The sequence below is a fragment of the Monodelphis domestica genome, chromosome 4, assembly GCF_027887165.1.
Source record: "Monodelphis domestica isolate mMonDom1 chromosome 4, mMonDom1.pri, whole genome shotgun sequence".
Lineage (NCBI taxonomy): Eukaryota > Metazoa > Chordata > Mammalia > Didelphimorphia > Didelphidae > Monodelphis > Monodelphis domestica.
In genome coordinates this window covers 256071656-256084124 of record NC_077230.1, presented here as the reverse complement: position 1 = coordinate 256084124, position 12469 = coordinate 256071656, and the positions used below count along the sequence as shown (strand labels likewise).

The 12469-nt window shown below is 33.5% G+C and overlaps 1 protein-coding gene across 1 annotated transcript in view; it reads left to right on the top strand.

The window, feature by feature from the left end:
• Positions 1-12469, top strand: part of ARHGAP42 (Rho GTPase activating protein 42) — a 400535-nt gene that overhangs the window by 336887 nt on the left and 51179 nt on the right. Inside the window, exons 14-16 of the mRNA XM_001365340.5 lie at positions 3149-3223; positions 3865-3949; positions 6367-6425. Of these exons, the coding sequence (XP_001365377.2) occupies positions 3149-3223; positions 3865-3949; positions 6367-6425 (219 nt within the window). The remainder of the gene's footprint in view (positions 1-3148; positions 3224-3864; positions 3950-6366; positions 6426-12469) is intronic.

Here is a 12469-nt window from a genome sequence, read left to right as displayed (position 1 = left end):
CAAAGATTGGAAAGTTCTGGGTGATTTAACCAGTGTTAATAATTTAATATTTCAATATCTGTTTAATATTTTAAATTTTAAATATTTTATTTATATTTGACATTTTGATAGTTATAAACTAATATTTTAAATATCATAATTTAATAATTTAATATTTCAAGTTAAATTGTAGACAGTGGAGTGGTCCCTTGGTCCTTGGATTGTTTTAGGTATTTTCATTACCTGACTTCAGTTTAGTCCTTAGGAAATGTTGGTGAATATAACAGAACTTTTCCAAATTCCACTTGTTTTTCCCATTTATATAAAGATTTAAATTCCCATTTTTCAATGAAGCTGAGAATTTTAAATAAAATAAAATGTTCTTCCTTTTTTTTTACTTGTATACATGGCAAGTTATACTATTCTCACCACTAATAGATTGTGTATAATGTTAACATTGTTAATAAACTGCTCTCCTTTGATAATGTGACTATCGCTAACCTAACAGGCTCCCCACAACAATTTCCACCTCCCCTCTAGAGTGGTTTCTACTTGTATTTGCCCTTATTTGTTTTCAGTACCACTGTTAGTTATAGCAGAGGACAGCCAGATTTCCAGCTTGGGGAAAATAGGAACCACAAATATATCTAGAAAAAAGGAAGGGGGAAAGAAGCAGAAGGGGGGTAGATAGTAGCAAGAAGAAAAGATAAAGTCAATTAAAATGAAACATGAGACAAATAATGATACATAATATTATACTCTTGTTGGGTGCTTGGTAAATATTTGTTAGCCATCTCTCTTCTTATCCCTCCAGTAGTTATTTTGCATGTATCCTGTATAGTCTTATGAATGTTCATGTCTCTTTCAATAAAAGTAATTTCCCTGAAGGCAAGGACTATTTCATTTTTCTGTTCATTTCTCTAGCAACTAGCCTGATTTGATACTTAATCAATATTCATTGATTGGTTGATTGATAATTAAAGGAATACTTAGGATGAGAGATATTGTGAAGAAATGTGGTGCTGTATAAAGAATCCTGAAGTTAGGATCAGAAAACTTGAGTTTGAGTCCTGGCTTACACACTGGATGACCTTGGACAAACTACTTAAAACTTAGTTTCTTCATGTAAAATGAATGAATTTGATGAGACGATCTCCAAAGAATCTTCTAGTTTTAAAATATTGTTATTTTGCTTCTATTTATTTTTATCAAAAATTAAGAGCTAGCACTTGTTCCTGCCCATAACCTAAAGGGATGAGGTGCTTTAAATTCACTTTAAATGTTTGGTTTATCTCTATGCCTAATTTAATCCTTGAGATTTTAGCAATATTGGAAATTATATTGTCTTTCCAATTTCAGTAGAATAATGTTTACTTCACTGAATTAGTAACTTACTACATGGTGCTTCAACTGACCTGAATTGTCATTGTTTAATATTTCTTGCACAATGAAAAGTCATCCTCATTCAACTTTCTAAAATAGGGAATCTATATGCTTGAGTCATGTGTCCTAAATCTGTTAGTCATAGAAAATATTCTATGCCTGAGTGAATTTATCATTTTCCTTTATCCAAATATTTAAGTGTAGCCTATTAAAGTAGTCATAATCCTTTGCAGTGCTTTTACTCATCATTAGTGATATTGATGCAAGATAAACCAGAAGACTCTAGAATCAAAAGCCAGTCTGGGCCACTGGGGTAGGTAGGTATGGGGATGGTGTGGGTATACAGGTAAGAAGTTATAGGTAGAGGATTCATCTCAATTCTCATAAGATGTGAAGTTGGATCCAGAATTTGGGGAAACCAATCCAGAAACAACAGGAAAAATATTGTCTGGGTTAAAGGACCAGATTCAGTATTTAAGGTTTCAGGATAAAGTAAACAAATCTGAGCAGTCTGCCTTGGATCAGAGTCCAGAAGAACAAGAGAATACTAGTAGAAAATTTTTTCTACTAAATTTTGTGCAGATGGGAAATTTGCAACACCTGAGTTACATTTCCAGCATCCTTTTAAGTTACATCCTCATTTTATGTAAGGATGCTTAGGAGATACATTTGGCCGAGACCCATGCTGCAGTGCTCTTTTTTCAGAGGTCTTGCTTTTGGTAAAGTGCTACAGGTGTGAGTCTCTTGTCTCTCTTTGCTTTGCTCACTTGATTGAAAGAATCTTTTTTTTTTCCTTTCCCCTCTCTTTTAATTATTATTAAAAATCCCACTGTGTATAAGGAAGGAGTATATACTCTATGGTTCAAAACCTTCTTGAGGGGAAGAGAATTGACATTCAGACATGGAAAGCTTAAAACCAGCATCTTAGATACCGATATGAATAGATGAATCCATGTAGTGTCATGGAGGGTTAGGGAAACTTCACCTCAGTACAGAATCACAAATACAGAGGCAAAAGGTCCCTTGTAGATTATCTATTCCAGTTCCCCTTTTTCAGAGATGTCTAAAGCTTAAGACCCAGTAAAAAGCATGGATTGTGCAATGTCCTTATTTTAAAACTTCCTCCCAGGAATAATGAGAAAACAAGTGCTAGACTCAGGATAATCTATGACTATACATTTTTGTAGGAACTCAGAGAAAGAATTCTAGGTCACCAGTAGTTCTGACATTCCTATCAATAAAAGGTTTAAAATAATCGAGCAAAATAATGCAGCAAATATTAGGTGACAGTGAGGAATTATATCATAGAATCATAGATTTAGAACTTCAAAGAACTTTAGAGGTCATTTTCATTTTATATATGATAAAACTAAGACTAGGAAAGGAAAGTGACTTATCCAAAGTCACTTAGGTAATAAATAGAAGAACCAGGATTTGAATCCAAGTCCCAAGATTCTTAATCTAACTTTTGTCTCCCTGTCTCAGTGTACCCCAGCATCCCTTCAACTAAGTGATAAGTGCCCCTCTGCAGGTCTTAGATGAAGTTTAAACAAATGAGAATGGGAAAACTTAAAAGTTTTCAAAACCACATTTGACATCCTGAAAATGTTATCTGATATGAGAAATAAAGGTCTAGAAAAAGTGTCAGAGATAAACTTGTTAAAGTAAAAATTTCTGAAGTGGATTCTTAGTTTCAAATTGTGGACAGGCATGTTGAGGCAGTTTAGCATTGTGTCCTTTGGAGCCTGATTCGGGTGCTTGTCCTTCCTGTGATTCCTTCCTTTAGGTATCACCATTTTAGGGCTCTATCGAATAGGAGGTGTGAACTCCAAGGTCCAGAAGCTCATGAACACTACATTTTGTAAGTTGAAAATTATATTGGTAACTGAATGGGGATTCTTTTTTGACTGTATGGAAGAAAATGAAACATCCATGAAAGGTTTCTGTCAGCCAGAGACCTTCTAGATACTTCTTTTGTTTCCTCTGTGTGATCTCTAGATTGAAATTCATTGTGGCCTAAGGCAAGCTTTTAAAACCATATCACAGTGGATATAGAGCCCAGGCTGGAGTTGGGAGGACCTAGATTCAAATCTAGTTTCAGGCACTTTCTAGCTGTATGACCCCTGGGTAATTCACTTATCATGCCCTTGTTCTCTCTTAGTGTAGTTACTAAGATGGAAATTAGGGGGTCAAAAAAAGTCTGTATTGTTATTTTATCTTTTTGCCTTTTTAAATACACACAGTTCCATCGTCCCTGGCAGTGGAAACTTTCTATTTGCTCACATCTCTTCACTGTCACACAATATAAGAAAGATGTTGGGACTATGCTCTGTGGAAAAGCAAATCAATGAGTTGTTTCAGATTACATGAGCCAGAATCCGAATTTAGTTTCAGGGTTCTTCTGAGCAGTCAATATCTTATTTTTCAAATCACACTTTCTTGCCTATTTTGATTGGTTTCCTGAATATCCTATTTTAAAGCTCTTATATTTCTTTTTTCTAGCTCCTAAGTCTCCTCCTGATATGGATATTGATATTGAACTGTGGGATAATAAAACAATAACAAGTGGACTTAAAAACTACCTCAGGTAAGAATTCCTTCTTAGGATTCTTCATTTTCCCCAAAGCCTTTGAAAGAGATTGCAGTGTTTCACTGGGGTTTGAAAATTTTGCCCTTGATTTATGGCCTTGATTTATCCTTTAGCTTTATTTCATTGGACCCTTGGAACAAATAATAAGAGTTTGGTAGCATTTATACTTCCAAAAATACAGCTTGACTTTAGGACTATATTTTAAAAGACCACAACATGGACATATTATATTATGAAATCAGTAAATTTGTTTCCATCTTACTTTTCCAACTTACTGGAAAAGATTTTAAGGAATATTTTTGTATCTAGCTTTTTATAGAAATTTTTAAATTAAAAATTTTTTTTTTATTCACGAAGACATTCTTGGGCCCTTCAAAAAACACATTTTAATACATAAGTCAGATGCTTTCCCTATAGGAATTTGGTAGTTCTTTTTCAGTTAAAAAATCATTAAGTAACTACTGACCCTGGGATAGATTTTTGGAGTTAACCGATGAAATAAGGTATGGAAATTGCTTTCAAGGAGTTTAAAATATAATTGAAGGGTGAGCACACCCAATAGTCACAAATAAAAAGCAGATTGTAATTAATGCAAAGTAGAGATTCAAAAATTCCAGGAGAAACTTAAGGAGAGAGAGATTTTCATATGGAAAGAAGTCATACTGATTTGAGCTTTGAGCAAGAGAAAAAATTTCAATAGGCTGATGAAGTTGAGGAAGGATGAGAGTAGGTCAAGACAAAAATGGGAACCATAAGCCAACTTTCCTAGAATGCCCAGGTTATGAAAGAGATTAGTGTAAGAACACACCAGGGTGATGGATTAGGTCTAGATTGCAAGGTCATTGAATACCTGAATAGAAAGTTTATGCTTTATTTCATTGGAAATAGTAAACCATCAAGGGTCTTTTGAGCTGAAAGAATGGCATCATCAGAAACCTGTTAAAAAATATCTGCTTTGGCAGCTGTGAAGGAAAGGTTGAAGAAGCACAAAAACCATTTGAGGCTATTCTTCAGGTACTTCAGGTAATAAGTAATAAGTGAAAACCTGAACTTGGATGGTGGAAGTTCATGTAAAATGCAAGAGATAAATGCAAGGTATATAGCATTGCTAGGATAATCAGGTCTTGACTACACCCTGAATTGTGAGGAACAAATGAGGGTCCATCAGTTTGAGGTCTTACTGATCAGGAAGGGGATGTACAAATCCTCCAAAACAGACATGGCAGAAAAGGGAATCCAGAAAAACAGATTAAAAGATGAGACTGGAGACTGAGATGGGGGCAAGAAAGATGAAAAAATTTGAGAGTATCAGTTAAATTTTTCATAGTTGAAATTATGTTTATCCTTTACTGTTCCTTTTTCTTTTCTCATTATTGTTTATATTTTTCTATTATACATGTAGTATTTTATTCTTCTGCCTTTTATTTCCATTAGTTATTCATAATATAGAATTTGTAGATATATGTACATGTGTATTTTTGGTTTTGTGTCATCCATTTGTTTCTTTGTTGTGTATGACTCTTTGTGAACCTTTATGGGATTTTCATGGCCAAGATATTAGAGTGGTTTGCCCTTTCCTTCTCTAGATCATTTTACAGAAGTGGAAATGGAAGCAAATTGGATTAAATATGACTTGCCCAGGGTCATAGAGCTAGTGTTTGAGGCCAGATTTGAACTCAGGAAGATGAGTCCTGACTCCATGCCCTTCACTCTATCCACTATGCCCCTTAGCTGCTTTTGAATGTGTATGCAAAAATACCTGTGTGTGTGTGTGTGTGTGTGTGTGTATGTGTATAATCATATATATATATATATATATATATATATTTGGTTTTGATGGGACAGGGAATTCATTGTTAGCTTACTAGATCTAAAAAGACCTGGATTCAAATCTCACCTCTCATTTCTGACACATTATTGACTTTTCAACCTTGAGAAGGTTATGTAACCTGTCAGTGCTCTAGATAACTCTCTAAGATGCTAAAATTTAAAACAAAATGCCTAAGTGTTGGTAGAGGATGTTTCCTTATCTGGGAGTCTAACTGGCTAACTGTCACCGTGACATGAAGTCACTGGATAAGGAATACCTCATCCCTATTTTATTTGATGAATGTATGATATGAACATTTTATGACTCTCTTAAAAAAAATACACCACTAGGTCAAGTTGTTTGTTTGTATTTAATTATGTGTCCTTCAGTTGAAAAGGAGTTTATTCCTACCCCCGGCCCCCATTAGCTTGCTTAGTTACTTTGCTGTCATCATGAACTTGGTTTCTGGCTCAGAAGAGACCATATGACTCTCATGAGCTTCTTGTAAGTATTGTTCTGAAGAAGCCACAGGACACAATGTTTAGCATATGGGTATTGGGAAAAGGCTGTCATTTAGAAATATATTTCTTTTGTTCTCTGATAGGTGTCTCACGGAACCACTGATGACTTACAAATTTCACAAGGATTTCATTCTTGCCGTTAGTAAGTATATTTTTAAAATATAACATTCATCTGTCCAACAAACATTTTAAGGATTTAACAATTTATTTCCATTCATATTTTTTGTAATTTAGAAGTACTTCAGAAATTAATGATTTAATCAATGTGGACTACTTCCCATAATAAACAAAATTACACCCCCTTCACACACCTCAGTAAATGGCTTCAGAATTACCTGCAGCCAAAATAAATTAAATTACTTTGTAGGTAGTTTCCTGGTAATGAGCTGCCCATTTTAACATTGAGCTTTTATTGACAGAATTCTAATACTTTATAGTTGTACTTTTAATTCAAGCCTTTCTGTCTACCAAAGCATTGCCTCTAAATATCTCAGTGTCAATTCACACTTTAATAAGGAATAAAAATAAGACATTCATAGAGGAAAATTTGAAATATCACTTTATTAAAAGAGTAATGTAATTTATGATATTTTGGAAAAGGATGTGATATATATACATATAATAAAATAGCTGAATTATTTGAAGTTGGTTGATTTCATTGTATGCCTTTAATAAATAATTGCATAAAATTACTTGAGACGTGAAAGCACATCCTGGGTACTAGCCTTTCTTAAGGAATTATTATGATTATTTACGATTATTTATGGGATAAACCTATTTTTTAACAATTGGTTCTAAATTAAAGTTCTTTAGCATAATGCAGTGCAGTGGCAAACTTAATGAGCTAGGAATTGAAAGAGATGGTTTCTCATGGCTCCTTAATTGCTAATCAGCTTGCTAATTTTTGCTGAGTCAACTCACCTCTTTGGCCCCAAGTTTGTAAAATGAACATGTTGCACTAGCTGATTGCTAAAATAGCTATATTGTTATATGGCTCAATGAAATTATCTTTCCATTGATTTCCATTATAAAATAGAGATATATTCCTGAAGTTAAAGAATAGACCATGAATCTAAAAAAAATTGACATGTGAAATAACACTAATAAAATTCAATAACCTCCATTATCTAATGTGCTTTTCCAGTTTATCCAAAGCAGAGATTAAAACCTCATTGGTGAGAATTTTCAAGGTCTTAAAAATAAGTTCTTAACCTACTGTTTTGAGAAAATAGTTTAGAAACTCTGTTTCTGGAGCCTAACTACTGCAAAAAGAGATTGACAAAGGAGAAGAGAACAAGTGAAAATAGAGGGCTTCTTGATATCTCTAATTAATTAGAAGAACCTGATCATTATTAGTGTCTGCTCTTTACTTGTAAAAATCATTGTTTACTTCTTCCCTCTCATAAATGAGAAAAAATAGCTTCTCTGTTTTCAATAGTGTATGGAATTACTAATTGGTGGGTTTCATCCAAACAGTCTTTACTCATGCACCATGGACTATGCCTTTCCTCTTTTAAAAATCTCTTTAAGAGAGATAGTTAAATGGAAGAGTAACAGCAAAATTCCTCATTATAATTTTAATGAGATTTTCGTTTCTGCTGTTATGTAAATGTTAAAATTAAATCTCAATAATAAAAAGTATATTTTTAGATATTTATTAATGATCATTAGAAATCAAGGAATAAAGAAGATAAAAATAAAGATCATGTGCCCATGGCTGTTTAGCCATTTTTCAGTCAATCCCACTCACCACCAGAAATGCTGATTGTACATCAAAGGGAAGGAGCCTCCAAAGCCCATGCCCTTTATCATCTGTCTATAGGAAGTATGTAATGACAGGAAGTCAGTGGACTCTTGGGATATGTAGTTCTTTTTTAGGATAACAGATTTTCAATCATACATTACCCCCTGACACCCGTGGAAGACTAGTCTCTCTACTGGCTCTTGTAATCATACCAACTTTGAAATTGCAATAATTTGAGGATAAGAGGAAAAGAGAACAAAACCAATAATTGCTAGGCGCATTGACAAAAAGCCCGTTAGGGGGCAGTCCCCTTTTGGCATAAGGGTATATATTCAAATTCAATGTTCAATCAACCTTCAGTTCAATCAACCACAACCAAAGTTCATTCTGGATCTTCTTGATGTAGCTTGTGGTCTGTGGAGGCATCTTCAATAGTGCCTTCTAAGAAAAGTTCATTTTCTGACTTTGGAGAGGTAGTATGTTTCTTAACCTAAAATTACTCTCAAAAAGAATTTAAAATTTGCAATTTAAAATAATGATAATACATTCTCCCCTGAAGAGGGTATTGAAAAACACAGGGATCACGTAAGGATGCATGGCTGAGTTATGAAGTATACGAACCAATTGGCAAGAGAAATAAAAAATATAAAAAGAAATCCAAGTAAAAAAATAAGTTCCAGATGAAATATAGGCTATCAATGTCTTATATTTAAAAATTCTAAGTAAAGGAAAAATTAATCCATCACAGGTCTTTAAATCAGGGCCCAATTAAAATGATTTAAACAATTATGCATTTACCCAATCAGTAACCAGGACTATAGAATGTTTGCCACACAATGAAAGACAGAAAAAGACTAAATTATAGGAGCCAGGTAGGAGCCAAATTTGAGATGCTTGGTAGAATGTGGGATAAGAAAGACCTGCCTTTAACACATATTAAGTAGCCTCAATCTCAACCCCCAAACAAGTCCAAGTCCTCTTGTCTTGGCTCACAATTTTCATGAATCCCATTGGGATTGGTTGGTCTCCTTGACCTTGTGATCGATAGGCACTATGCAATTTAGCTTTGTGATTCTTTGGCACTGTGCAATGCCTCTTTTTGTATTCTCTTGTCCTGGAATCAATCAGAATCATTAAGCAAAGTCCCATAATTCTTTTTTAAACAATCAGTGCCATCATTTTTATAGTCTCAAGCTTTGGGAACATGCATTAACATTATAGCAAGTATATTTTTAAACTTATATTACTGCAAAATCAAAAAAGTTAAAGAAAATCTTATTGCTGGTGATATGTGCTTCAAATACAAAATGGAGAGAAAAAATAAACAAATAGCATATTACACATGCAAGCAAGAACAATAGTAAAAGTTTTAAAAATCAAAAATATATAGCTTAAAATTATTGACACTCTGTCATCTAAGGAAATGTAGAATATAAAGGTTTCTCACCAAAAATGAGATCCATTTCTGCTGTGAGTACAAGCAAATGATTTTCACAAAGTAACAGTTTTTTATAAAGAACAATAGTACAACATATAATGCACACTCAAAAAGTATCAAAATCCCCAAAATTATAACAGGCCTTTTAATGACAATAGCAATTTCATTTCATTTCATATAAGTTGCTGTATTTCAAAAAGAAAAAAAAACAACCTATGAACTGATGAATATTTGTCACAATTTTACAGACATAGAAAATCCTTCAACCTTGGCAAATATATTTTTAAACAAATAAAACTTATTTGAGTCTAGAACATCACCAAGAAATCTAGATTGTTCTAATGGAAGCAAATTAAACTGAAGTATTTTGCAGGAGCTCTTTTTGGCTTCCTGCTTCATAGAAATACCTTGGTAGGAACATTTCTTTTTTTCTCTACCTTTAATACAGAATTCTTTAAAATATAAATATAAAAAAAAAACTCATCCATTCAGAAACCACTAGTTAATTAAAATTATTTCTTAAGAAGCTTTAACATTACAATTAAATTCTTAGCTTATTACAATATGTAAAGTTTGTTATCCATGTTGAGTCCATCCATCATATATGTGACAATTAACAGATGCAAAATTGGGAAAAAAAAAAGGCTGTTCATGGGCTTTTAAAATATTTTACAATACTTTGTTCAGTAGTCATAAAGGAAAAGTAACAGAATATATCTAATAGTTAAAACACTGTAGATTAAAATGATTCAGCGTAACAGAACAGTATTGAATACATTTAATATATGAACTTAAAACAAAATTGAATCTTAAACAAAACAATCAGCAAAATGCAATTAAATACAATAAGAGACTTTAAACTAATAAAATGGTGTCTGAAAAGGCTTAAAATTTCACCTCTAGACCCTTTAAAGTTCCTTTTTCTAAAATTCAGATCCCTATTGTCAGCACTGTGGAGTCTCCTGTAGTGAGGGAGAACATAGGTTTTAGGAATCTCAAACTGGACAGGCCCAAATGGCAATTGGTTGTAGGGGGATGAATTTCTTCCCTGAATCTCAGGCCAGATCATTGAAAGGATCAGTGGTGGAATGAAAAAACATCCTTAAGCTGGAAGCTGTTAGGAATAGATAATGCTCTTTCATAGAATATGCCATGAAATCATTGCCTAAGGAAAGAAAAACACCTTGGGTGTTTTTGTTTTTTTGTTTTTTCTTTTTTTACCATCTGCCCTGAGGAGCTACTCCAAGGACTCCTAGCTTCTCGGTGACAGCAATCAGCCCAGCAGAGGAAGCAATCAGGGCTGATTTAGGACCAGAGCTGGAGATCAGGAGGAGGATTTCTGGAGGCCTGGGGCTGGGGCTGGGTGAGGAATCTGGGTCCAGAATATCAGGAGAAAGCAGTGTTGGCAATGCCAGAGTCAGTAGAGAGGAGGAACAAAGGAGGAAAGCAGAACAAAGGACTCAAGCAGTTGGAGGAAAGAAGCAGTTTATTTCTTCTTCACCAACAGCCCTCCTGATAAAAATAGCCCAGCCAGTAGGGATAGCAAGCAACTGGGCAAAAAGTTGAAAAAGAAAAACCCAGTAGCTCCAAAGAGAGTTGGAGTTTGAGAGGGTTGGTGGGATGGGCACCTTGGCAGGAGAAATGTGGCTTAAATTTTTTTTATCTAGGCTATCTTAAAAATTTGAGAGCTTCTTCTTTGACTAGTGGTTTTCATCAATGTCAAAGTTAAAATTAAATCTCAATAATAAAAATTAAATTTTAAGAGATTTATTAATGATCATTAGAAATCAAGGAATTAAGAAGACACAAAATAAAGACCATGTGCCCATGGCTGGTTAGCCATTTTTTAGTCAGCCCCACTCACCACCATAAATGCTGATTCTACATCAGAGAGGGAGCCTCCAAAGCCCTCACCCATTATCCTCTGTCTACAGGCAGTACTTAATGGCAGGAAGTCAGTGGGCTCTTTGGATATGTAGTTCTTTTTTAGGGTAACAGATTTTCAATCATACAGTTAGTACATTTAAAAAAATATGTATGTAATATAAAGTTGATAGTATTTTAAGGCTGGACATCCAAGACCAATTACTTAATAGAAAAGACATTTATAACAGTTATTAACAAAATGGTTGTTTTTAATCAATCTTGAGAGTCTTTAGAGGTATATGATTTTATTCATATAGCTTATGCCTATGCCAGCCAAAATTATAACATTCTCAATATACATGTGTGTTATATATACCTTCCAAAATATAAGATTATTTCACAGCCATTTTTAATTGCATCTTATTTTATATTTTTTATGTTTGTGATTTTCGTTTAGGTAAAAATAATTTTTTTTCTTAAGGAGCTATTAAATAAATAAATATATGTATATATCAATTATCTTCCATCAGTATGTTTATTCCAAACATATTAAAGTATCAACGATAGTAAAATAGTCAGAATGGTGTATTATTAGAAAATTTATTCGACCAGGTTTCAAAAGGTCAAGGTTGGAGGTAGCTGGGTAGCTCCTTGGATTGAGAGCCAGGCCTAGAGACAGGGGGTTCTAGGTTCAAATATGGCCTCTGATACTTCCTAGCTGTGTGACCCTGGGCAAGTCTCTTAACCCTCATTGCCTGCACTCTTCTGCCTTAGAACCAATACACAGTATTGATTACAAGATGGAAGGTAAGATTTAAAAAAAAAAAGAAAGAAAATGTCATGTAAAAATCAATTTTAATTAATTTAATTTAATATGACACATTGATAGTTATTATCACAATAGTACACAGATGTGAATTATACAAAATATTGTGGAAGGAGGGCAGTTTCCATGTTTTGAAAGATAAATGCGAAAATATAGTAACAATTCATTAATGAAGAGATATGACTTATAACATTCAGTGTTTTGAAAAGTCTTCAAATAAGAAAATTAAAAATTTCTAATTCTAGAAAACAAAGAAAAAGAGAAAATTTTCTAATGACTCATATGTTACAAACAGTTTTTTTCTTTAATTTT